This window comes from Elaeis guineensis, chromosome 8, assembly GCF_000442705.2.
Source record: "Elaeis guineensis isolate ETL-2024a chromosome 8, EG11, whole genome shotgun sequence".
In the NCBI taxonomy this organism is placed as follows: Eukaryota; Viridiplantae; Streptophyta; class Magnoliopsida; order Arecales; family Arecaceae; genus Elaeis; species Elaeis guineensis.
Window position 1 is genome coordinate 14,962,534 of NC_026000.2, and position 27,603 is coordinate 14,990,136.

At 39.9% G+C, this 27,603-nt stretch overlaps 2 protein-coding genes across 3 annotated transcripts in view; both read left to right on the top strand.

Annotated features, from left to right (window-relative positions):
• Window positions 1–1,595: 1,595 nt before the first annotated feature.
• Window positions 1,596–15,049, top strand: LOC105050226 (uncharacterized). The gene is made up of 7 exons (XM_010930162.4): window positions 1,596–2,061; window positions 8,502–8,675; window positions 8,786–8,878; window positions 8,989–9,057; window positions 13,788–13,994; window positions 14,452–14,577; window positions 14,716–15,049. Exons 1-7 carry the CDS (start codon window positions 1,807–1,809, stop codon window positions 14,869–14,871), a joined length of 1,080 nt encoding a protein of 359 aa, XP_010928464.1. The 5' UTR covers window positions 1,596–1,806; the 3' UTR covers window positions 14,872–15,049.
• Window positions 15,050–18,337: 3,288 nt separating this feature from the next.
• Window positions 18,338–27,603, top strand: part of LOC105050227 (uncharacterized) — a 48,396-nt gene continuing 39,130 nt past the window's right edge. The window contains exons 1-9 of one of the 2 annotated variants that reach the window (XR_012134012.1): window positions 18,338–18,711; window positions 18,818–18,914; window positions 19,749–19,802; window positions 19,920–19,972; window positions 21,444–21,477; window positions 22,453–22,543; window positions 23,314–23,405; window positions 26,571–26,645; window positions 27,034–27,128. Coding sequence is in view for 1 of the 2 variants with exons in the window: in XM_010930163.4 (XP_010928465.1) it covers window positions 18,656–18,711; window positions 18,818–18,914; window positions 19,749–19,802; window positions 19,920–19,972; window positions 21,444–21,477; window positions 22,453–22,543; window positions 23,314–23,405; window positions 26,571–26,645; window positions 27,034–27,128 (647 nt within the window). In the remaining variant the exon portion in view is untranslated. The remainder of the gene's footprint in view (window positions 18,712–18,817; window positions 18,915–19,748; window positions 19,803–19,919; window positions 19,973–21,443; window positions 21,478–22,452; window positions 22,544–23,313; window positions 23,406–26,570; window positions 26,646–27,033; window positions 27,129–27,603) is intronic. The other variant, XM_010930163.4, reaches the window with a different exon arrangement.

Below are 27,603 nucleotides of genomic sequence, written 5' to 3' on the forward strand. Positions count from 1 at the left end.
TCTTGATTATTTTTAAAACAAAGTACCTAAAAAAAATTTTGGTTACCAAACACCTTAATCTCAACTTTTGCCCATTTTACTTTGAAGCAAAGCAGCTAAAATAGAAAAAAAAAGCATAACCAAACAGGGCCTCAGACATTGCTGTGCACAGCACCGTCACTATCATGGGAGCCCTTTTCTTAACCTTAATCTGCTTATTCATAGCCTTCTCTCTCATCAGTGGCTTCAAGACCTCCAACTCACTCCGCTTTTTTGTGATGACAAAGGAAGAAGCACAAGAGGAAGGAGATGGAAATCGGCGTCGCAGAGACACTTCAGTTCCTTAGCCCATGGCCCAACCCCAAGCCGACCCGACATTTTGAATGTTGGGCTAGCCATGACTTACTTTAGGGATGGAATTGGGCTCGGGTTGGCCCGAGGCCCATCGGACTAGACCGACTTCGGGTCGGACTTTGGGCTAAACCCAAAACAGTTCTGATCAGACTTGGAGTTAAATACAGAGTCTATTTATCTTTCGAGCTGGGCTTGGATATATTTTTGATCCAGCCTGGGCTGGGTCCGAGCCCAAAGTTCGGCCTAATAATAGCTCAAAATCTATTTTACCAAATGCACATGGACTGCCAAGTCCCATGGTGAATAACACACCACGTCACCTCTTTTTTTTTTTCTTCTGTGATTTGCCCTGTCCGCCCGATCAAGAGTCTCTTCGTCTTCGAGAAGCTTTTCCAATTCTCCCTCCAAGCCATCTTCTCCTCCTTCACAGCCTTCCATGCGGTGGTGGTAGCCTCCAAGCAGAGGCTCTCCCACTCTTCTCCCTCTCGACGATGACGTAATGCGACCTCCTCCTCCTTGAGATGTGGCGTTCTCCCCATTTCTCTTAACCGCCCCCAAGCCCTTGCAGTCCCTAGAGATCCTCGAGGGCATCCTCCTCCTTTGCGGCCTTCTGCATGGTGGCAGCGGCCTCCAACCAGAGGCTCTCCTGCTCCTCTCCCTCTCCACGATGCGGCCTCCTCCTCCTCACGATACGGCGCTCTTCCGATCTCTCCTAACCACCCCCAAGCCCCAGTCATCCCCAGAGATCCCTGAGGGCATCCTCCTCCTCCAGGCATCCTCTTTCTCCGTGGCTTTCCGTGAGGCGGTGGCCTCCAACCTTGAATGCCTTCTCTTCCCTTTTCTCGATCTCGGCCTCCTCCTCACTCTCGCGGATCGCCTTTCGCTTTTTCTGGCTCGTCATGCCACAACAGCCATTGGGTTTTTCCGTCAGTTTTGACGGTGCTCCACCGACGATCAGGAAGGATTACACGAGATGGGTGGAAGTTTTGAGAGAGGGAGATAGAGGAAGAAGAGAGAAATAGAGTGAGAGGGAGGGGTTTGGGCCGTATCTTGGGCTCGAGTTGAAGCTCGGATCGATCAAATTAAATTCAGATCGAATTTAAATTTGAGTTTGGATCGGATTCGAATTTTAAAATTTTAAAAATTTTTAAATCTAGACTGGATCCGAAGTTCACAAAAAAAAAAATTTAAATCGAGCTCAGATAAAAATATGGCCCAATCCGATCCGGCTCATTTTCAACCCTACCTACTTCCACGCTGGGAAACGTGTAGCTGTTGCAGTTCCCTACTCCACCAGCCAACCTGATTTCGTGCTCCCCTGGTTTCCCATCATGAGTCGGGTACGCCTCGCTCTCGTGATTCCAGTCGGACTCTTGCTTTCCCTCTTCATAAATTTATTCTCCCGCCACTCGAGGACGACGCCAATTTAGCGGCGCAGTGATCGCCGCCTCCGAATATCGGTAACCTAGGGCGATGGACCTGCCTGTTGTGGATCTTGCCCCGTACCTGGCGATCGCCGGATCCCGCGATCCGGCGGCGGTGAACGAGGAGCTGAGGGAGCTATGCGCGGTAGTGAGCAGAAGCCTGAGGGACACTGGGGCTCTCCTGGTGAAGGACCCCCGCTGCTCCGCCGAGGACAACGATCGGTTCCTTGATATGATGGAGAGGTACTTCGAGCGATCCGAGGAATTCAAGCGCCTCCAAGAACGCCCCCACCTCCATTACCAGGTCCCCTTGTTCTTCTTGTTTTCCCCTTTTTCTAAAAGAATTTTTTGGTAGCATCGTAAGGGAAAAGTCGCCGCTTCATTATTTTTGAGATTTATTTATTTATTTATTTTGATGTTTGACATTGTAGTTTAAGGATGTAATCGAAGTTTAGGATTCGTTGAAATTTGATGTAGCTGGATTTGATTTTTCTTCTTCTTCTTCTCTCTCTCTCTGTTTTTTTTTTTCAAGATTATATGTGCAATTGTGGAAAAAAAAAGAGGTTATTTTCTCTTGCATGTATATGTTGCGGCCAATCCCTCATCGTCCGATCGTAGGTGTTGCGCACCTGCAAGAAAAGTCCTCACTAATCGAAGATGCCTCCGGCGGGGATCCTCCGACGGTCAAGTCAGAGAGGAGACTAGGCAACAGTGGAACTCAGCGAGAGGGAGAGAGAGCTAGAGAGCTCAAGAGCTTAGAGGCGCTTATCCATGCTTGAGAAAGCTTATCAAGACTGTTGTCTTACCTCGTTTTATAGTAGAATGCGGTATGGTCCCGCCATTAATGGTGCAGATAACTGGAGAGTTGTTAAATCGCCGGGGGCTGTCAAATCAGCGTGGGTTGTCAGGTCATTAACCTATGTCCTTAGCAGGACAGCGCCCCACGATGGTCGTATAGCGTGTCCTTGGTAGGAAAACAGTCCATAGCGGTTGTACGGCATTTGGACGGGTTGGCCGACTATATGGCGGTATTCGGCTGTCGGATCGTCGGGTCGTCGGGTGGTGACTCGGAGACACCGTCGGCTGATCTGGTGCCTTGTGAAAGTCGGACGTCGGCTGCCGCCCCCGACAGTGAGTTGGTGATATGGGTTCGGCCGCCAGCTGCCACTCCCGACAGTGAGTCGGTGATATGGGGTCGGCCGCTCGGTCAGTCGGGAACAGTATGGATCTGTTCGGCCGGCATACTTTTGGTCGGATATTGTCGGCAGTCATTGTCGGCAATCATTATCGGAGTCGTTGTCGGAGTCGTTGTCGGTCCGGTCGGTAGACTCGGGCGTCAGTCGGACCGGTCCGAGGATAAGTCGACGTACGGGGGTCAGTCGGTATATCCCAATAGTTGCACCCCTCACTCCTGAGTCCGATGTCGTGTTGGCCCGCGTGAACACGTGGGCGATGGCTTTGGGCGAAAGGAGTGATTTTCCGTCACGTCTTGCTCCGACTCTGGCGACCGTACCAACGAACGATCCGATATCAGTCGTCCCGACTGTAGGTCAAGCGTGCATGTCGGGTCGGATGTCGGCCAACCTTCGAACGTAGCATGACATGATCATTTCGTAGAGTCTGATAGTTGAGTAGCGTCTGACGTATTCGGATAGGATAACGATGACAAGTCGAATATCCGTTGTCCGGCTCTTGGTCGGGGTAGCACGTGGGGACGTATGATAAACGGTGGCAAGCCGAATATCTTTCGATCGGTCGTGATCAAGTCGGTATGTCGCAAGTCGAATACCCGTTGTCCGGATCTTGATCGGGTGGGTACGTCGCGGTGCGTGATAAACAGTGACAAGCCGAATATCCTTCGACCAGTCGTGACCAAGTCAGTATGTCGCGAGCGCGACTGCGGTCGTCTTGGCATTTTGCCCTTCTTAGTCGAAGCTAAGTCGGCAAGTTAGCCAACCGCGTTGGTCGAAGCCCTTTGCCTTCAGAGGCGGAGGCCGTTGGTTCGGCGATCGAGTCGTAGATTCGGCGATCGGCGATCGAGCCGTAGGTTCGGCGATCGAGCCGTGTTGGTTGAGGTCTTTTGCCTTCAGAGGTCGAGGCCGTCGGTTCGGTGATCGAGCCGTAGATTCGGCGATCGACGATCGAGCCGTAGATTCGACGATCGGGCCGCGTTGGTCGAGGCCTTTTGTCTTCAGAGGCCGAGGCCGTCGGTTCGACGATCGGTGATCGAGCCGTAGATTCGGCGATCGGTGATCGAGCTGTAGATTCGACGATCGGTGATCGAGCCGTAGATTCGGCGATCGGTGATCGAGCTGTAGATTCGGTGATCGGACTGCGTTGGTCGAGGCCTTTTGCCTTCAAAGGCCGAGGCCGTCGGTTTGATGATCGATGATCGAGCCGTAGATTCGGTGATCGACGATCGAGCCGTAGATTCGACGATCGAGCCACGTTGGTCGAGGTTTTTTGCCTTCAGAGGCCGAGGCCATCAGTTCGGCGATCAAGACGTAGATTCGGCGATCGAGCCGTAGATTCGGCGATCGGTGATCGAGCCGTAGATTCGGCGATCGAGCCGCGTTGGTCGAGGCCTTTTGCCTTCAGAGGTCGAGGCCGTCGGTTCGACGATCGGTGATCGAGCCGTAGATTCGACGATTGACGATCGAACCATAGATTCGGCGATCGCGTTGGTCGAGGCCTTTTGCCTTCAGAGGCCGAGGCGGTCGGTTCGGCGATCAAGACGTAGATGCGGTGTAGATTCGGCGATCGGTGATCGAGCCGTAGATTCGACGATCGGCGATTGAGCCGTAGATTCGGCGGTCGAGCTGTTGGTTCGACGGTCGAGCCACGTTGGTCGAGGTCTTTTGCCTTAAGAGGCCGACGTCGTCGGTTCGGCGATCAAGACGTAGATTTGACGTAGATTCGACGATCGACGATCGAGCCGTAGATTCGGCGATCGGCGATCGAGCCGTGTTGGTTGAAGCCTTTTGCCTTCACAGGCCAAGGCCATCGTAGATATTCCGCTCTTTCGATCTCCATCAGGATCTGCGCACGAGGAGCGGAGAGAGGGGTGTAGGAGTCATACCTGTGATGCGTCGGTCTCAGACTCCATCGTCGGAGCGAGATCCGTCTATCGGTGGGGCCTGTTGGGTATAGCAGGAGCCTGATTTTTCTCCGCTTCTCTTTCTGGCCCGTGCTCTCGGTCAGGCGCCGGTCGGAAGCTCCTTCGTCCGCACGTATGTATTTATACGCGTGCTCCAGTAATTCGGCATACGTCCGGGAGAGGATCTTGTCCAAGAAATATGTGAATCGGGATCCCTTTAACCCCCTATTCATGGCCGAGATAGCCATGTCTTCGTTGAGGTTCCGGACCTCAAGTGTTTGAATCGGGCCACAAAGTGTCGGAGTGTCTCATTTTCTCCCTGCTTGAGGGAGAAAAGACTGTCCGAGGTTCCCGGCGGTTTCCGGCTGGTGTTGAAATGGGCCACGAAAGAATGCTCGAGCTATCCGAAGGATTGGATACTCTCTGAGCGGAGGCTGGAGTACCAGGCTTTGGCAGCTTTACGAAGCGCGGTGGGGAAGCCGATACAGAGGAGGGCATCGGTTGCCCCTTAAATTGTCATGAGAGCTTTGTAGCTCTCCAGATGGTCAACTGGGTCGGTGGAGCTGTTGTATGGCTCCACATGAGGCATCTTGAACCGACTAGGGATCGGTTCGTCGAGGATAAATCGGGAGAGAGGTTGGGTGGTCCGGAAGTCGACATCGTTCAAAGACTTCTGACCATTCGCCTAGAGCTGGGCAAGCCGACAGTCGATCTCTTCAAACTTATGTTCGTAGTCGTCCAACCGTCGGTGTTGAGAAACCTTCGGGGTTGAACCTCCCGACGAACTTGAGAGTGAGGCGGACGGTGTCCGCGGCCGCTTCTCCTTCCTCGCCTGCTCCAGTTGGGAAGGAGAAGGATGCCGAGACCGGTGGGTGTCGCGCCGTGGCCGCCTCGCTCCTCGGTGGGAGTGCTGAGACAGCTGCTCTTGAGGAGGAGACGGAAGTTGATGCGGGCGTCGGCAGCTGCTTCTGGACGGCATAGGGTGTGCCGCCGGTTGTTCCGCCGGCGGTTGCGGCAACTGGATCAGTTGTTGTTGGAGGTTTTTGATCGCGTTCGTCAGAACGGTCATATGCCGCACGATCGCTGCGATCTGCGCCTCCGTGGTCACCACCGGATGCGGAGAGCTGGGTTCCGTCATGGAGAGTGAAGGAGGGGCCTCTTCTCGGCGAGAAGAGTGCCTCGCCGACTCGGTAGTTCTCGATCGCTGAGCCCTGGTTTTCGTCATCTCGAGAGATTTTTCAAGCTCTGTAGAGCTTGCTGTCTTACTTCTGTCGATTCCTACCTGGCGCGCCAAATCTGTTGCGGCCAATCTCTCCGTCGCCTGATCGTCGGTGTCGCGCACTTGCAAGAAAAGTCCTCACTGATCGGAGATGCCTCCGGTGGGGACCCTCCAACAGTCAAGTCAGAGAGGAGACTAGGCAACAGTGGAACTCAGCGAGAGGGAGAGAGAGCTAGAGAGCTCAAGAGCTTAGAGGCACTTACCCATGCTTGAGAAAGCTTATCAAGACTGTTGCCTTACCCCGTTTTATAGTAGAATGCGGTATGGTCCCGCCATTAATGGTGCAGACAACTGGGGAGTTGTCAAATCGCCGGGGGCTGTCAAATCGGCGTGGGTTGTCAGGTCATTAACCCATGTCCTTAGCAGGACAGCGTCCCACGGCGGTCGTACAGCATGTCCTTGGCAGGAGAACAGCTCATAGCGGTTGTACGGCATTTGGGCAGGCTGGCCGACTATATATCGGTATTCGGCTGTCGGGTCGTCGGGTGGTGACTCGGAGACACCGTCGGCTGATCTGGTGCCTTGTGAAAGTCGGATGTCGGCTGCCACCCCCGACAGTGAGTCGGTGATATGGGTTTGGCCGTTCGTCCAGTCGGACGTCGGCTGCCACCCCCGACAGTGAGTCGGTGATATGGGTTCGGCCGCTCGGCCAGTCGGGAACAGTATGGGTCTGTTCGGCCGGCATACCTTCGGCCGGATATTGTCGGCAGCCATTATCGGCAGTCATTGTGGGAGTCGTTGTCGGAGTCGTTGTCGGTCCGGTCGGTAGAGTCGGGCGTTGGTCGGACCGGTCCGAGGATAAGTCGGCATACGGGGGTCAGTCGGTATATCCCAACAGTATATAAACTTGGTCTTGTGGTCGTGCCATCCTGTGCATCATGTGTTATTTCTGGCTCGTTAACTGTTGACTTGTGCCTCGGAGTCGAATGTAATTTTCTAAATTAAATTTTGAAGCTCTTCAAGTCTCAGGAAGTCTCGGAGGGTACTCGTTACATTGCGCAAGCAAAAATATGTCATCTTCCTATATGCCGACTAGCCTTTTAGATCTTATGGCATGTCATTCTCTTTCCCGAAGTTGTCAAGGCCGGATCTGGTCTCTGAAGACTAATTTGAAGGGTTGAAGTTAGATTGAAAATTGGCCATGAAGAGCTTTCTCAAACTTTGATTAGTGGTATAGACTTGATATGGATAGCATTAGGCTTTCTATTTAATGGTTGGTTGAGATTGGGTTATCTCCCTTGCACTTTCCCCGCCTAGTTACATGATTTAAGATACTGACTTTTGACTTTTCTTTATAAATTAAGTGACACTGGGTAACTAAAAACCAAGTTAAGTTTAGGTGAGTAAAAGAAATTATAAAGTGACTGCTACAACACTTTGGGAATTTTCATATGTTCTGAGTACAATATGATGTGTTTCTTAATTCAAATTTGATTTCCACAGTTTGCTCAAAAAATTAATGCTAACAGAAGAGAAACATACAAGTGAATACAAGGGACATGCTAATGTTTAATGATGTGCAGAAAAACAAAGATCAGATAACTGCCATCTTAGTGGGAACACAAATTATTGGTAAAAAAATTCATTCATCTTCACTCCCAGTACAAACTGTGGTTGTGACATTTTTTGTTACACATCATGAGCAAACTTCTGACCCTCTTTTTAATCAAGCAGATGCTAGGATTAGTGTTGCTGATATAGGAATGCTTCTTTAATATATTTGTGGTACAAGGAGGAACTCTTGAGAATCCTGAGGCTAATAGACATCACAATATTACTGAGTTAGGTTCCTTATCCACCTCATTTTGTTTAGTCTCTGTCTGAAGCATAGATTTCTCAGAATATCTCATCTCCTTATCCCTAATGTTTAGGCTTGGCCTTATGAATGTTCTCCACCATCCATTCCCTATTGGGATCACCTTCTTTGTCAAATCTAAAAGTTTCAAGTCCTGTTTCAAAAAATTTTTTGCAAGTTATCTGTCCTCGCCTTTTGTTGATCATCATTATTAAAATGAAGCCTCACAATGAAATTAATTTCTGACAACTTTCTTATAAGGTTCCTATGAAACCTAGGACAACTAACCACCTTACTGACCATCCACTTTAAGCATATGGAGATCTGCAAGATTATCTCAAATGGAAAAACTGATGTAGCCTAAGAAATGGGTGATTTAATCCATAGTCATAATATACATGTACAGACCATGATATTTTGGTGTATCATTTTAGTTTCATTATGACTCATTTTCTGTCAGAAAAAAATAAATAAAAATATTAGCACTGAACTGTTGTTAGAGACAAGCACCATTTTTGTTTTTCACTGTTCATTGTCATATTTACCTGTGACGTTTCTGTTGAGTGGCAACAGGTTGGTGTAACACCTGAAGGAGTGGAGATACCACGAAGTCTGGTGGATAAGGACATGCAAGAAAAAATAAAAATGATGCCAGAGGAGTTTCAGCCTTTCACTCCTACAGGACCAGATCCTAAATGGCGATACATGTGGAGGATAGGTCCTCGACCAGCAAATACCCGCTTTCAGGTGTCACGTGTTGCGCATTTCTTTCTAGCAAGATCTTTCTGTGTACATTTATTTTAAATCAAAATATTTTTGTCTACATGGTTGTGGAAGTATTGTTCTCTTTCATGCAGGAACTAAATTCTGAACCTGTCATACCAGAAGGGTTCTCTGAGTGGAAAGAAACCATGGACCTATGGGGATTCAAGATGATAGCTGCAATCGAGGTACAACACCAGTAGCCTTTTCTACTAAAACAATTTTTTTATGTTGCCTTCTGATGTGGCAGGTTATATACTCCAGACTATAATTTTATATGATGCATATTCTGGTGCAGGTTGTTGCTGAGATGGCTGCAATTGGTTTTGGCTTGTCGAAGGATGCATTCACTTCTTTGATGAAACAGGTACCTGTGACATATTGTTGCAGATTGTCACTTATGCTTTCTAATCAATGAAAACCAAGCTTGCAATGCAAATTTCTCGTTATGTTACAAGCTTTTTTAATTTACTAGTGCAAACTGATTAATAATACTATATGTAGTGCCAAGTAATCTTACATTTGTTGAATGTCCTGGCAAGTTATACAGATTTTCAACTTCAGTTGCACTTGCTAGGTAGTGTAGGCTGTCTAGAGCTTCATTGGTTAGGTGGCTTGATGAATCTGCATGGTATAGCCATGTCCAAATATCATGAGAGGCACTAGTAAGGAGAGTAACAAAGAAATGTGTCAAATGGATCAAGGGCCTATAAGTATTTAAATGGTAGATATAATGGCAAGTAAATCAACTTAAGGATGGGTAGCACTTGATATGTATGAATGCATGAGATTTATAATATTAATTATGGGCAGGATGGGGCTACTTGAGCTCACTATTTTTTTCCTATAGAGCAAGAGAATCTTCTTAGCCAATTATACCCATTTTTGGGTTGATTACTTACCTTATCAATGTATAGAGAATTTGTTTTTAGCCCCATATTGGCACATGATGGTGGAGGCTTGATTCTGACAGATTTTCTGCATCCCCAGGACAAGATCTCGAGCAATCATCTACTTTGATGGCATTCAAACTGACATGACATAGTGACATCCCATAGGCTTAGATAGTTCTCGGAAGCTAAATGTTAGAATTGACTAAAGAGAGCAATTAATCATGTTACCATGTTCCTATTAATGGAAACCAGTGCACCATTTAAGTATTAATTGTCAGACTAAATACAGTGGCTACTGAAGAGAACTCAGATAAGTTAAACATGCATCATGATTTAAAACATGGCCATCTCTGTAGAATGCTTAGTTAGTGCTTTAACTTTGGTTCCATTTGTTCTCTGTGAAATGGTTTGTAGTCTCTGGAGAATCCAAAGTCCTTGTATCATGGAGCTTCACAATTCATACATACCAAAAAAAAAAATGTGCATGAGGCTGGTGCAATTTTGAGGTCTGTGGAGGGTCAGATATATGTAGCTTACCCTTTAGAGGCTGTTTCTATGTTTGAAACTTGTGACCTCTAGGTCACAATGGACCAACGTTACTATTGTGCCAAGTCTCACCCTACCAGTTCATATATATACAGGAATTTGACACCAATCAAGCATTAAAGATCCAAGCTCTTGTAAATCTTTTAAAAACAAGTCCTACCTTCTCCAATTCAGTGCCCCTGTTTAACCCTCCCAATGCTTCATATTGAGTTGATATCCCACTTGTGCTCCTAAATACTGTCTTTGAGACATAAGAAGAATTCTAAGGCATCAACATTGTCATCAACCCACTGTCCTATAAGACCTTAAACATCCTAGTTCCAGATCTGATCTAGCCTAGGGAATATGCCACGAGCCTTTATAATTCTTCATCAAGAAAGATTTTCTCCACCTTTTGTGGTATAAAAATGAAGATGAAATTGTTCAACTTCCCTTGTTTATGCTCATTTCTTCTCCTTGTGAACTTTGAGAGACAACAATAGTAGTTAGCTGTTTAATGATATTATGAAGAAAATCCTCAACTTTTTATTTGTAACCTAAATTATCTATTACAATATGTCTTAAAATAGTCTTGCAATCTGGTATATTACAACTAGCAAATATAGAAAATCACGACTTTCATAATTCTAGATGTCTAAGCCGGTATAGAACATCTTAATTCTTTGGCCTGGAGAACTTGGAATTTGATGAGTCTATGCGAAGCATCCCTGAACCTGTTATTTCATGCTGATGCACCTCATAGCAATACAAAGTGCAGAACATCCAAGACAATGTTTACAAATTTATTCATTGATTGAGTCCTAACACATAAGAATGAGGAATGCATGGTGCTTATTAACTTATTTGCTTGATTTCTTTGTTTTTGAATGGTACGAATCTTTTCTAAGGTCCTAATTCCCCCATAACCCATCTTAATGTATTGATCTATTTCATACTCTTCTTATGTATATTTTCTTTCATTTTAACGAACTAATCCACTCAATATTCTTAGCTACATCTTTTGTCCTCCTTTCTTTTGGGCAAAATTTCCTTTCTCCTTAAGGTCTATCATATCAGCTTCATATACACCTCTCATAATTTTGTGTCAATAACTTCTTATATCTTGGAGATCCTTCATCTGTCTTTCCATTTATCTACATAAAAATGTAAAAAGCTGCTTTAATGCATGTCTTAGCAAATATGTTACCACCTATATATAAAATCTCCATCCGTCCCCTGTTTGGCTATGTTATAGTCACATTATAATGAAATAAACTCGCTCCAAGGCATTTTTAGTTGCGTTCCTTTTTGGTCTGTCTAACGGTTTTTGTTCCCTTTTTCTAAGAAAAATTTCTGAAGTATCCACCCTTCATGTGAATTCGCCACTTACCTCAATTTTGTTTAAAAAAAATACCAGTCTCACCATTTCTAAGCTTACCCTCTTTATTGGCTAAGATACCAACCCATACGGCATTACTAATTTCATGTCTTGTAAAACAACTTTCCACTGAATCTAGATAATCTAACCTTTTTCACTTCATTGTTGCCTATTAAATTTTGGTATATGTTTTATTCTCACTTCAACTTTATTTGCAGTAGTTTGTGTTTCATTATAAAATAGAGTCATAAAGTACATATGGCAAAGAAAAAGAAGTAAAGGGCGCCCCCTTTCTTGTGTCTTTCTGAGGTTGATGGTTGCTGGTGAGTGGTTGTAAAGGAAGGCGGATAGATTGGTTTTTTCTTTCAGCTTGTAAGACAAACTACACAGACTGAGGACTATGGACTTAGAAGAGATCTACCTGCTTTGTAGTTACTTCATTTTTGTTCTTATTTCTGGTATTGCCATCTATTTCTAAATATTGCTTTTAGGTTGCGTTTGATAGCTGGCAATCTATCCAGATTGCTGGTAATTTAATGTGGTAATCTGAATTACTGCGTTTAGTATGCTTTTCGAACGGCAATCCAGATTGCCTCATGGGCAATCTGGATTGCTTTGGGGAGGGGTAGCTATCCAGATTACCACTTCTTTGGCAATGTTGCAATAAAAAATTTGAACAAAATTATCCCTCAAAAAAATCACACAAAACCCATTGCCCAACCCTCCCTCCTCACCCCCACCCCCCTCCATGTGCGCCCCCGATTTGCGGCTTCTCCGTCTTCCTTTGCCTGCTTGTGGGTCCTCTGCCCTTGTCCCCCACCACCCCCCCCGTGGCTCCTCCACGCCCATCTCCACCACCCCCATGGCTCCACATGCGCCCGCACTCTCCCCCACCCATCTCCAGTGCCCTCGGTTCCCCACACCCACTGGCCTGCCGCTTCTTTGTGCTACCACCACACCCACACTACTCCTGCCACTTCTCACCAAAGAAAAAGAAGAGCATTCGGACAAAATTATTGGGGGTATTTTGGAAATTTGATTTCACATTATTGGTAATCTGATTGTTATACCAAACATGTCAATCAAGATTTTCAATAATTTTACTACAACATTATTTGTGTATACCAAACACAGTAATCAACATTATTGGCAATTTAATGATGGTAATCCATCCTGAAGGCAATCCACATTACCTTCCAAGATTATCTGGCGATGCACGAAATGCAACATTTTGAAGAAAAACAACTTCATACTGGTTTTGGTGACCTCTTCATATTATGACCTTTGCAAGTGAAGATGAGCTAGACACCAACATGGCAGGAGGCGACTTTTAAAGAGCATGTACTGGCTAATATGTATCATAAACCAGCAAGGATCTCATAGATTGCTGATTGTAAGGTGTAAATATTACTATCTTGTGTTTAGACAATGGCATGGGGATTTCTCATGTATTTATATTAAAATTTTTATAGGCATTATCTTTTGGAATCATGGGATTAACCGATATGATCTTGGCAACATCATGCGCTTCTTGGTGATATTTTACTAAATTCAATTAATCTAATAGTTATGAGCATGGTATGCCATCTTGATACCAGCCTTTGTACTAGTGCCACCCTATCAATATGTTGATATGTCCGGAATGGGGGCTGGTTCAGTACCAACACCGCCTCATTATGCACCGGTCCCAAACCAGTATGGATCGATATGCCCTATACCATTACAATATGACGTACCTTGTTTAAGAGAATACGTCATGACTGCATATTTCACTCTGCTTGTTTTTAAAATATTCGGCATTGGGATTTATTTACTTTTCCAGCTTGATTATCATTTTGAGGTGGAATATGATCGTCTGAAATTACAGCTTTGCTCGCACTATCTTTTGTGGCAGCCTTTTAAAATTCACCATTATTGTTTATGTTTTATGCATAAATTTTGTTCAAGATAGAAGAAGCCTATTCTTTGCTTTATTGAGTGTTTGGTGGTACAATCAAACCTTTTATGTTGACATTACCGTTTCTTATTTCAGGAAAAACTACAATATTTGACCTTTAACTGTGGAAAAACCTGAAAGTTGATGGTAATGAGTTTAATCAGTGTTTTTAGTTAGGAATATTTGTATGGAAGCAGTTTAAATAAAGCAAACACTTTTTGATGGAGTATTTAAACTGAACCTTTTCATGCATTAGTCAACTATTACATCTTACCAACCATATTTTTTTTTTACCTTCAGTGTTACTCTCAATATCATGTCTATGTTCCTTCTCTTACAAGGTTTTACGTTTTCTTTGAAACTAGGGACCTCACCTCCTTGCTCCAACAGGAAGTGATCTTCAGCATCATGGAACTGAGGACACAGTATTTGCAGGATATCATTATGACCTCAATTTCTTAACTATACATGGCAGGAGCAGATTTCCTGGCCTCAATATCTGGTTGCGAAGTGGACAGAAAATGGAAGTGAAGGTCCCTGTTGGGTGCCTTCTCATTCAAACAGGAAAACAGGTGAACTATGCTTTTGCTCTTTGCTAATGCCACATTCAAAAGCATCACAACTATAGTATTTCGAGTTCAAATTTCAACTATTATTAGGAATCAAATATCACATTGGTAATGCACTAAAATATCTGTAATACCATGAGACGTACAAACCAAGACAACCATAGATGCCAAATTGAACCAACCAAGTGATAGTCTTATATCAGTATCCTTTGTCATCTCCGGCTACTTTATTATTTATCCTTTTCATTTTGTCATTCTTTACGTTTCATAATATGCTGGTATATGACTGGACTATGACAACACTAGTGCTGGATCTGCTTGCTGCATGACAGCATAATACTCGCTATAGTCAATGAGGCTGGCTAATTGTCCTCGATAGCATGAAAATTTCCTGTCAAAGGAACAGAAATCTAAGGATATCATGCTGAATAGCTCAGTTGATGGTTGTGCTTGTATACAGCTAGAGTGGCTGACGGGGGGTGAGTGTTTAGCTGGAATGCATGAGGTTGTTGTGACTAAGAGGACGCTCGAAGCTATTGAACTGGCCCGACAGCAAAACCACAGCCTGTGGAGGGTCTCTTCAACAGTAAGCACTACAATCTGCCTGTTAAGCTGACGTAATTTTGTATGAGAATTGATCTCTCATTTGCTCCCCCCTTCCCTTCTGTTGCTCCTGGGTCACTTGATTAATTGCCTTTTCCTCTCTGCGTTGGTCCTTGCCTAGCTCTTCGCACATATCGCTTCTGATGCAACGCTAAAGCCACTAGGCCATTTTGCTGTGGCACCGGAAGCAAGCAAGTACCCTCCTATCTGTGCTGGAGATTTTGTCGAACAAGAGCTTGCAGTGATCAATCTCAAAGGCAAGAAAGGATCCTCGTAGGCTATAAGCCTGGAGGAAACAAAATTTGATTCATGTTCTTTTTATAAGCTTTGTTAAGCGTAATCCAGATAGGAGGCTGACCTTGGTTTGTGTATCCTAACCGGTTATTTATCCAATAATCACTTGCAGAAGTTGTGATACTCTCTGGCATATTCGTGAATGAAAACACTTCTCAATATATGCCATGTGTTTGAATGGCTGTGATTCAGATATTGCAGGCTAAGCTTATGCTCTGTGTCTTCCTTCTGTCTTTATCAGTGTTCGGTACGAGCTAAATAGTGCCAAATTTAGGCACTTCCCCTATATAGGCTTACTAGTGGCGCCTTATCTCGTAAGGACTATCGCGAACCCATGGAAGCAGGATTATGCATACAAAGGCGAATTGTGTTTAAATCCTCAAAGAAGCACCGGAACAGTGTTATGGAATCCGAAGAAATCTGCTGAGTTCTGTTGTCTGTGATTATCAGGCAAATGCACAAATTTGATCACTTCCGAACTCTTTATGGTAGCAGTTCCCCTTAGTTGATGTTTCTGAAATGTGCATTCTATTTGCTGTTGCATGGTTCTAGCATTTGATTTACACTGCATCCTTGTTGTATGGTGATGCAGATGGATGAGAAAGAAGTAGTATATCTCGTAAAAATGGTCTTGCATGTATCAGCTCCAGAATGTCAAGTCCATCGTTAACATCAAGAGTAGGTTATATGCATACCTCTGCCATCTCTTTCCATTGCATTTTTGAATGCTAGTTCCAACATCATAGACCAAGTACGCTCCAGTTCCATGCACTGTACTCGAATCTTTCCTCTTGGCTTCAGCTAGTGGAGAGAGAGTTCCCCTTCCATTTACAACCACGGGCAACCAAAGAGTGCAAAGAAAAGGATGCCTCCCCTCCACCTCCACCAAAGAAATATGTTTGTTGATTGGTTGGGTTGCATTCAATCATCAAATCTCTTCTCTTGAATAAAATACATAAATCACAAGTTCCAAAATAACTAATATCATTTAGATGTCATGGTATTTTAGATAGGATGTCCGTTAAGTAGATGGAGCTTGGCTTGAGCTCAACTCGAAGTAAGTTTGAAATAATTGGTCATAATTATCCTAATCTGGAATTGCTTCACTGGTGTGAAACTTCATTTCAAAGCAAAATCAAGACCAAAAAAAAAAAAAAATTCCTCTCTCCCAAAATGGGCCCAACAAAATTGAAATTGATAGAGCATAATGATAAATTGATAATTAGCACACTCTTAATTATTGAATTTGATCAAATGATTGACTAACAATTCATTTTTAACCATATAATCTACTAGTGAAGTCGAGCTCCAAACAAGTGAAGCTTAATAAAGCTTGAACTTAGACTGATCAAAATTTAAACTCCTCTCGAACCAAGCTGCATTCAAGCTTGAATGATCTCAACTTGATGGTTATCATGATTCAAGCTGATCAAACTAGGCTTAGCTTGAACTCATCAAACTTTTAAATATAAGTTTAGGGGGTGTCATTTGGTGCAATGTGTACCAGTGATTTGGATTCAATGATTGGTTTCTTTTGCTTGATGATAAAATGATAAAAAACATTATAATTATAAATTAAATTACAAGCCAAGCTTAGTCCAAAGGCTCTATCAATTATAATTAAATTACACCCTTATTTCCTAAGCTAACTGTTTTGATATATGTGGCAGCGTTTAGGAGGTTACAATGATGAGCATGACATTTTAATGGCAGCGTTTAGGAGGTTACAATGATGAGCATGATATATGTGGCAGCCCTTTCTTTATATTATTTACAAAATAATAGGATAAAAAAACAATGACTATCATGATATTTGGTTATAATGACTTGTTATAATATTATTAATAGTCATTATTTTTCACTTTTATCATTTCTTTAAATACAACATTTTTTTCTTCAAATTCAGACCCATGCATCAAATTTTCCTCAAAATAACTGTACCGTCAAAAATATTGAATAGAGAACAGTTGGGAAAATAATGTCATCATCCTCGCAACATTTTTCGGTTTATCTATTATTTTCTATTATACCACCATTAAAAAGATATTATAATAATAAATATTTTAATACCAAAAAATTGAAAGCATATTTTCATAACTAACAGCTGTGATGACCGTTGGAATGGTAGAGGGGGAGCCATATAACATTGTAACAGTATTGTTATTCAAGCCTTTGTCACCGGATCGAAATGATTACAAATGCCAAGGTAAAAATGAGTGAGTAGTATTTGACCCACCGTTATATCTGTTCAAATATAATTTAGATCGTTCAAACTTTTTAACTACCAAAAAATTATAATATAATTTTTCTATTGAAGTTGAACATATTTCTAGTAAAATTAATAGTGCAGTTAATTGAATGATAGCGTATATATGGCTAGAGGTGTGCAAAAAGAAATCAGTCAAACTACAAATCCGATCTGAGCTGGTCTTTTCAATTTGGTTATATCAATTTTTTTTTAAAATTTGATTTGGTTTTGATTTGAATTTTCATACACACACACACACACACATATATATATATATATACATACATACATACATACATACATATATATATACATACATACGTACATACATACATACATACACACACACATATATACATACATACATATACACACATATATCATACATACATATATATATATATATATATATATATATATATTTGGTTATATCAATTCTTTTTTAAAATTTGATTTGGTTTCGATTTGAATTTTCATATACATACATACACACATATATTGATACATATACATATATATATATATGTATGATATATGTGTGTGTATATGTATGTATGTATATATGTGTGTACGTGTATATATATATATATACACGTACACACATATATACATACATACATATACACACACATATATCATACATACATACATATATATATATATATATATATATATATATATATATATATATATATATACATATATACATATATATATATATATATATATATATATATATATATATATATATATATATATATATATATACATATATATATATATATGCATATATATATACATATATATACATATATATATATATATATACATATATATATATATATATACATATATATATATATATATATATATATTTGGTTATATCAATTTTTTTTTTAAAAATTTGATTTGGTTTCGATTTGAATTTTCACACACACACGTACACACATATATACATACACACACACATTTATGTATGTGTGTGTATATATATATATATATATATATATATATATATATATATATACATATCTACACACATATAACTATATCTTCAAATTGATCCAATCTGGCCCATATATTTTAATTTTTAAATTTTATTTATTTATAAATATAATGAAATATTAATCCAATATATCAAATTTAATCGGATCAAATTTTTTGATTTATTTTTAAATAATTTTTATAGATGATTGGCATGGTTTCAACTTTATTTTTAAAAAATCAATTTAAATTAATTTGTTTTTGAATTTAGCTCCAAAGCAACCCGATTTAATCCATACACACCCCTAATATGGCCAACCATATTGGATCTACTCCTGATAAATATTTTGGTTCGCACGAATATAGCTACGCTCCAATGGTTCAATAAAAAAAAAAAACAATAGTCGAACCGGTCGCTAACCAACCCGAAAACTATTTTGGCGGGAAAATCCCGCCGACATTGCCTCCTACATCTTCCATACAACTCTGGCAGGACTCCTTTCCGCCGGTGTCCGGAGAGACGATAGACCGGTCCATGGACAAATACGTCGTCCCAGTCCCTCCAGGGGAAAACTCTAGACCTTCTTCCAGGTACTTCCTCTCCTCTTTCTATTCCCAATCTATCGTGAGGAAATTTCTCCGAATTCTTAATGGAAACGTACTCGTCCGAATCGATCTGGTATTCTTGCGGTGGAAGGCCTCGATGGAAGCGGAGTGCTCTAGAACTGGATGGAAGGATCTCTTCCAGGCACCGCCACGAAGCTTCTCGGCTTCTTCTTGATTCGTACGCTGAGGTGGGTTTCGCCTTCCAGCTCAGCTTCGAGTTCCCTATTGATCCGTTCATTTTCTTCAGTTTTGAAATCCAGGGTTTTTACTGGATCTTGATATTGTTCTTTTCCCATCTGCAATTCGTTTTGGTATAATGTTTGATTGCATCGAATTGGTTCTTTGTTTCTTGAATCTGACTTCCCTATTGATCCGTTCATTTTCTTTAGGTTTGAAATCTAGGGTTTTTACTGGATCTTGATATTGTTCTTTTACCATCCGCACTTCGTTTTGGTATAATGTTTGATTGCATCGAATTGGTTCTTTGTTTCTTGAATCTGACGGGGTGTCGGGGGGGATCTCGATGCCGTTCTTTTTCAGTTTGTAAGTTGTCGCAGGACGGTATTTGCTTGAATGTTGATTCTTTCATTCTTGAATCTGACTGCTCTCTTTTAATGCGAGATTCTGAAAGCTAGGGTTTGACGTTTGACAGGATCTTGATATCGTCTCCTTCCTGTTTGTAGTTCTTTCCAGTACAACGTTTGTTTGCCATGAATTGGTTCTTTATTTCTTGAGCTGGCTGGTCTCACTTTATGCGAGGTTCTGAAATCTAGGATTTGACTGGATTTTGATTTTTGTTGCGTTGAATTGGTTCCTTTCTGTTTTACTTCGTTTCAGTTTAATGTTTTCTTGCATTGAATTGGTTCTTTGTTTCACTTTGTGGAGATCCTGAAATCTGGTGCTTGATCTAATCTTGATATTGTTCTTTTCCTGTTTGTTATTTGCTTTTAGTATAATTTTTTCCTGCATTGAGTTGGTTCCTTGTTTCTTGAAGTTGATGGGTTTTCTTTATGTTGAAACAGATTAGGGCTTTTGATCATAATTACAGTACTAGGTCTGATAGCTGTCCGACACATGTAAGGGTCCTACCTTGCCTTATTTTCTGGCAATGCTCTTTGATTTTTCTGCTTCTAGGTGAGGATTTCTCTGCAATTATTTTACTTGTAAGTTAGTTATGAATTTTTGCCTCTCAGATGGCTCGAATGGCTAATGCTTTCAATCAAGAAACATCGATATCTTATGCAAGGTCAGTGGCTCTTTTTTTTATCAATAAAGTTTCATGTCCTTTTTTAAAATTTTTCTAAGGACAAATGCGATTAAAAATTTGAATTCGAGTTTTTTTTTTTTTTGTCTCGTCTATCTTCACAGTTTTTAGGATTTATTGGAGATCTGCTTCTTGTAGATGTTTGTAGATAACCTATGAGCACATATTTGTTTTTGTATGTTCCTTATATTTTAGCTTGGATGTGTTGACCCGCATCTTTAGTTATTTTATGAATGGTAATGGGCATATTTCATGAATCTTAATGGATATAAACATGATAAATTGTGTCATCCTCTGATACAGGTATTTATCTTCTGCAAATTAGGCCTTATAGGAATTTGATGCTTCATTGTTGCAATTGTTTTGTTCCTTCTGAATAAAATCATACATCCTAGGATTAGGGTATGATAATCTATGTTATGTTGGATTCTTAAGCTTGAACTAGGAACAGACCAGGATGAACAAGAAACTTAAAAAGAAACCAGGACATAAGTAGGCAAAATGACCAAAAACTTTTTGGTTGAACAATGTATCTGTGCGGCAAAGCAAGGTCTTATACTCATATTTGTTTAATTCCAGAAAGAAGATGCAAGTTCATGGAATCTTTTAGAATACAAAGTAGTGCTATATAGCCATCCAGTGCAACAAGAAGGATGCGCACCAACCATATTAGTATACAAATCTCAAAGAACAAGTCTCCATCTTTTTCGTTGTCCTTCTTGCTAATGCCAGGACAACATTGCTTCTCGCTTTTAGATAAGGATACTGCAACTACAACCAACTTTGCAATAGAAGAAAAAAGACCAAGAAGTGCATGGATACCTGTTGCATGTGTTTAGAAGAGGACTCGAACTAACAAGCTTTCAGATCACTCTTTGGAGCACACTAACTTATCTCTACACTTATGCTTCTCCTTTTCAAAGTTGTGTTCCAAATTATCTTAGTTCAATCTTAATATTTCAAGATTTCAAAAATGTCATGGTCTTCTGCTTCATGTTATAAGTTTTAACACCATGCAAATTTAAGTTATGCATCAAATAATTTGAATCACACTTAGTGCACATTCATTTCAAATTATTATTAGTGTACATTCATTTCAAAATATTATCTTTTTCTTTGATATTAAGTTTCAATATATATACACTTTGTCATATTCCAAATCATCTCCAGTGATCTTTTAAAGCTGCACTCACTGATGTTGACATTTATGTTATCCACCCAAGTTATAGCTGATATATTTTCTTTTTTTCATCAAAAAATAATAAAACCAAAATTTAGTTTGCTGTAGCGTTATATCTCCTGCCTCCAATTGTATTCTGTACCATGTTATTTATATGTTGCCCAATGATCTTATTTGCATGCAGATGGTACTTCAGTTATATTTTCAGTCACCTAGGACTTTTTCCTGTATTCTACAGAAGACTATTAACCTTTTGCTATTAATTTTTTGCAGGGAAGGAATTTCAGGACTGGAATTTGACATGAAGGTTGACCTTTGGTATTTCTTAACTTTATGTTTGGATATTAACATGGAAGGCCTTTTCTTTTTCTAATGTATGCATTTTGCTGTTGCCGATTCTGCTTCTCAGTCTTATATAGCTCAACATGATCTAGCATGTTACTATTTATGGGCAAATTGGGGCTGGTTTTTGTTGTTGGCTGTGAAACAATTTCCAAGCCAAAGTCTCAAATTCTTTTTTTTTGCTTGTTTTGTAAAATTCCTGGGTATTGAATTATCGATTTCATGGATGCTACAATTGTCCACCTAAATCTGTCACTGAATATATACCATATCTAATAAAAAATCTAGGATTCCATAACTGACATTTCAAGTTCCAGATGCCAATTCATGATACTTAATAGAAGAGTTAGACTGCAAGATTGAGTTGGTGCTAACTGGCAGTAGTTGCTATGTTGGTTCATTAGCATATATGCGTCAGAGTTTTTAGCCCTCTTCAACTCCTGAGAAAGATTATTTAGACCATTCAAGTTGCTAATATTAACCATCGATAATCATGTCCATGTTATGGTTGGTCAGTAAAGGCATAAATCACTACCACCGTTATTCTATTCAAATGCTTAAGCCAGCAATTCTTTTTCTTACTCAGTCTTGAATCATCTGGATGAGTATTGGAAATCATGCTTTCATTCTGACTAATCTGAGAATAGTTATAGCGTGTGTAGATTATTATTGGCTTGATAGCTCATGCAAAATTTAACTATTCCTTAGCTATTGAGTAAGTAGTGACAAGATTAGACAGCATTACATAATACATCAGGAAAATTGAATGCAGTTCGATGGTCTAGCATGGTCGCAGAATCGTCAAGAGCATTAACCTTTGTTAGCTTGATCATTTTTTTTATGCATATAACATTTTATAATTCTTTTATGATCTCCCACTCGTTTTACCTTGTATTCAGAAAGATTGAGCTTTTTGATAAATTGTGTTTGAATTCTGTAGGGATTCTATCTTGCATCAGTAACAAAATCAGGATGTTTAACAGTGCATGACTTTGAAACTCTCTACTGTACAACATATGGTCCAGCATCAAGTAAGTTTCCATGTTATGATGGACATAATCAGCTGTTTGATGCAATCTTTTTAATTATTTAGTTTTATCACCAGATGATTTTCGATATGCTTACTTTTTTATGGAAGTTATCTTCAAATATGTCTTAATCATATAATTCAGGACTAAATCTCAGATTGTCAAGTTGGTTTCTTCTTGATTTTGTGCCTAAAGTACTTTGATTATCTAAGAGTGCAAGAAGTAACTATGTAGTTGTTGATTAACCACTTGATTTCCAAAGGCTTAAGCTGGTAGGGAGAGTGGGACAACAATGTACATTAGTTCCCCTTCTCATGTGCAGGCTGGACTACACATTTGGAGGGACAAATGAGTAGAGGCATGAGACAGGTTGAAAGGGCAACCAGATTAATTAATTGAGTAATTGGCTTGGAGGGGACTTGAACCAACAGTTTCATGTAATCATAGCTTCCATACCATACTAATTGACCACTTGATTCCAAAATCTCAAGCTGTTAGGGAAGGGTCAATGATGTATCAGGCTTAAAACCAGCAACTACAAATATTAGAAAATCGTTCCAGAGGTTGCACTTTGAATTAGCCAGTGTTATGATCTCCAATTATTTGATTTTTTTTGAATCCTGTTTTCTCATATATAATTTTATGAAAAAATTTTACCTGTGCATATGGTACACTAGTTTGCTGGAAATATGCATATTCTATGTTAATTCAGTAACCATTAGACATATTTGAGGTTGAACCTTATGGGCTAGGTTTCTATTGGTTCTTGACAGGTTTATTAGAGGATGAAGTGAAGCCTTTGCTACATATTTCTACATATCTGCCATTAAATGCTGTTCGATGGAACCCAGCAAATCAAGATGAGGTCTGAGCGAGATGGTTCATCTTATTCCTGATGCATGTTATTGCTAACTTAAGAATCTGTTTGGTGCCTCTTATTGATATTTTAAAGAAGAGAAAAAAAATCCTTTGTAACTTCGAATGGTTAAATTGACCTTTCATTTCTTTTGACTTTATATATTCATTAGTTGAATGATAGTGGAAAATCATTTAGATGTATGATGTGCGTATTTGCAAGTTGCACATAGAAAGGCATCCTAATCTATTTCATGATTACTAGTGTAGGGTCCATGCAATGTACAAGAGAGGAACCATCAGGGATGGAGCCATGGGGGGGCACGATCCCTAAGGTTTCCAAGAATCCTAAGTTCACCTTGGTGCAGCTCTCTATCCCACATTCCTTGAGTTAGGCACCGTGACCCAACATCTATTAAAACTTAGGTGGGCCCCCTTCCTTTCTAAACCTCTACATTTTTTTGCATTCCTTAAGATTTTTATTATGGCACAAGAATCAATGGCAGATCAATTGGATTCATTCCTTGATTTTGTTGTTTATGAGAATTTAAATTTCATATGGAAGTTAAAATCTAATCTGAATTAGGCATCTAAAATGATGGCTAGAAAAACCATATCTGAGGAGATCTTCTAGATGAGCATGATGTTTCTTTCCCTTTCTCTCAAGGCTCTCTTTTGTTCTAGGCTTACCTTTTTTCCCATCCACTGATGGATTCTCTTTCCCTCTTCCATAACAGAGGTGAGTCTCCATTCATATTTTAACTTTTTTTTTTCCAAATTTATATGCTAGATGTGCTTCCCTTGTCTCTTTGGCTCCTTTTGGAATTCATCGTGTTGGATAATAATATTGTCAGGCACCTTGTCAGATCTACATACTTTTTAGAATAATAAATATTGCTTGGCTTGTGAAAACCGCTATATTCTTGGTCTTGTATTGTTAAACATGGGCTATTGTAGTTTCTCTAACACATATATCTGATTTTGGTCATTATGGCACTAAGAGATGAGCATGTGTGATTTATGGGTAAAAAATGTTTATTTAGATTAAGTAAATGCTTGGTATTATGGTTTGTTAGTTTAGATCAATCATGATTTACATGATCTTGAAGAAATGTATTATCATATAAATTTTAGATCTTTGATGAACTACAATAATCTTTTGTTTAGTTGATTGTTAATAAAGTGCTAAATATTTTTAATTACATGTAAGTTTGTTATACCTAGTATGGTCCAAATAATAACCACTACTACAATTTTAGGACTTTTTATGATGTTAAAACATATACAACAACCTATAAGTTTTTAATTGTTATATAACAATGGTACTCACCATTATGACTGTTATTTAGTAATGACACCTGTTCAAGCATTTGAGAAGGAAACCATTATGTTGCGACTATAGGGCTAATAACAAATTACTTTTATAGCTTTTCTCTAATAATGGTCTATGGTAAAAACAGTAATAGCTTATCATATTTTAGAACATGATTATTGTAAACCCGAGGCATTTATATAAATATTTCATTCTTTCCCTCCTTTTTCCTAGTTGCCACCACTGTCCCTGGGAACAATTTGTGGCCGAGATCTTTTATATAACTTGATACTTTTGAGTAGAAATTTGGATGTTTTGATGGCCTTGGGTACATATGGTGCGCGTGATAATAAGGACGGATGGCTGTGATCTCCTTGTCTAAACATTTTTTATGGTTGTTTACTAAGATAGTCTCATGCATGTGTGGTGCCAAGGAAAAGCATGGATGGCTTTGAGCTTCCATGATTGAAGTTTTCCTTCCCTTCTTTATGACACTTTATAATAAGACTCCCCTTTTGGCTATTAAGCGTATGCTGTTTTTCTCTCCTTAAAGAAAGCAAGTATAACATAACCGAAAAATGCATCTATTACGTTAGGTGTCAATAGACAAGTCGCCAGACTGAGATTCCCAAGTAATTTCCAATTGTGCCCCCCTCCTCCCCTTTCCGATTATCTAGAGGTGTGCAAGTCTCGCTCTCGCCCCCCCCCCCCCCCTTCCCTGTTCAGCTCATGTAAAAGGAGAAATGGCCCCTTTGATTCCTTTGTTTGATTAGTATCATTTATGAGAGGAGAAATGGATGGCTGTTGTTTGTTCCTTTGATCAGATGTTGTTTAGTACTTGAATGAGAAAGAGACCGATGATATCCCTATTTCTTTGCAAGAATGCATACATATTCTTATCCTCTCTATGTTTTCACTGCATGGCTTTCCTTTTCATGCGGTTGTGCATGAGATAGGCCATTGAACAACTGATGGTTGCCTCCATAGAGTTTGCTTTTTATATACTATTGATGCTGTTCTATGCGGGATTTATTCTGGAAACTTGAATTTTTCCTTTGATTTAAATCCGAGCAATGACATTTTGCTGCAAATAAGAATCATAAATAAAGTTTAAAGAGCTAAGGAACATGGTCCTGTTATGTGTAGGATTTTGAGTATGAGTAGGCACATACATACTGAGCCAACATTTTGCGGTTGCCTCTCTTGGCTTCTTTTCCCAGTGCTGGTTGCTCAGTTTGAAGGGTGGCATACTAGCATAGTTGTCATTTTGTCAAACTTGTTCTACTAGGAGTGAATGGTCATCTTATAGATTCTGTTTCTTATTTTTAGTTAAATACATGTTAGGTATTATGTCAAAATCCTAGAACAAAATTCTATAGCACAGACGGACATAGTTGGCATGATAATATTTGGGTGAATTTACATTGGACATTCTTATACTATAGGATTGGTATGTCTATGCTTATATGTAATATATACTGTGTAGTCAATTATACATATGTTTGTAGCTATCCATTTGTGAGTCCTGTGTTCTGCTGTGCATTTGGTTTTATGGATACTTTTCTGTGTTTTGTGAGCGTGCAATGGATAAAGACAGCTTCATGGGAACATACGTGCACACCTTCAGATGTATATGTTGTGTATGTGTGGATGTCAGTTGACATGTCCATCCATCTAAAGGTTACATATGTACTTATATATACACCTCAATATTGGTGTTTCTGCCCTTCAGTTTATTGTCTTTGGTTTTGTTTTATCTTTTCTCAATTAACAACTGCAACAAGGCTGAACCCTAACATATTTGCAAGTTTATGTACATGCTTTTTAGGATTGGGAGATTAATTTGCTTATCATTTTCTGCAGGTTGCTTGTGCATCTAGGCAAAGTGATAAAATTATGCTTTTTGATATCGGTTATATTTCATCTGAACCTATTGAAGTAAGTGATATTAATTACCTTGGGTCATTGCTCAAAAAAAAAAAAAAAAAACTTTGGCTGACATGTTTTGTTCATGCTTTACCTTCTAATTTGTGCTGTCTCCTCTCATTCTAAATTTTAGTCTTCTTATTCTGGATTTTCAACCCTGTCCATTTTCCTTTTTCTGTTAATGATGCTGAACTCCTCAGGCTACCAAATTAATGGAAGATATTTTGGCATTATAGGCTTTCAATTTTTATTTGTTTTTCTCATCAAAGTGTTTCTACCATTTTTGTACTCCCTATAGTAGTACCTCAAAGGGTTTTCATCATAATCCCTTTAATTTGTTATCATGCATTTGATGCATGGCTGTTCTGTGATGATTTCTTTCTGTTTGCAACCAATATAGGTGTTTGAGAAAGGGAAATCTAAGTCTTCTCGACACAACTGTGCACTGTACAATGGTTTATCTGATGTAGCTTTTGCTTCTTCTGACAAGTCAAGGTTGGTAACATGTTGTATCATATTAAACTTCTGTATAGAGGTTTACTGTAAATGGTTCTACTTAATTTTGAAGTTCATTCAAAGATCATCTCTGATCTATGAGACTAGCAGCTGGTTCCCACATTCCTTATTTGCATTTTTTTGTTGGTTAATTTACTCCAATGTTCATCTTTGAACCATGGGACTTCTTGTTTTTTTAATTTTTTAAAAGGATATAATTTCATATTTGAACATCTCTCTGATTGCATTGAACTTCATTCTTCTATATTTGGACATACTTTTAAAAGGATATATATTTTTTTCATTCTATGCATGTTCAACTCAATATTTGAACATATTCTATGCATGTTCTTAGTTTGGTTTGGTTGAAACTAAGATTTTTCTTTTCCTTCTCTATATGTCTATGCGCACACATAATCATGGCCATTGTCCTTAAGTTCAAGAATATCTATGTTCTTTAGTATTTCCTTTGAAA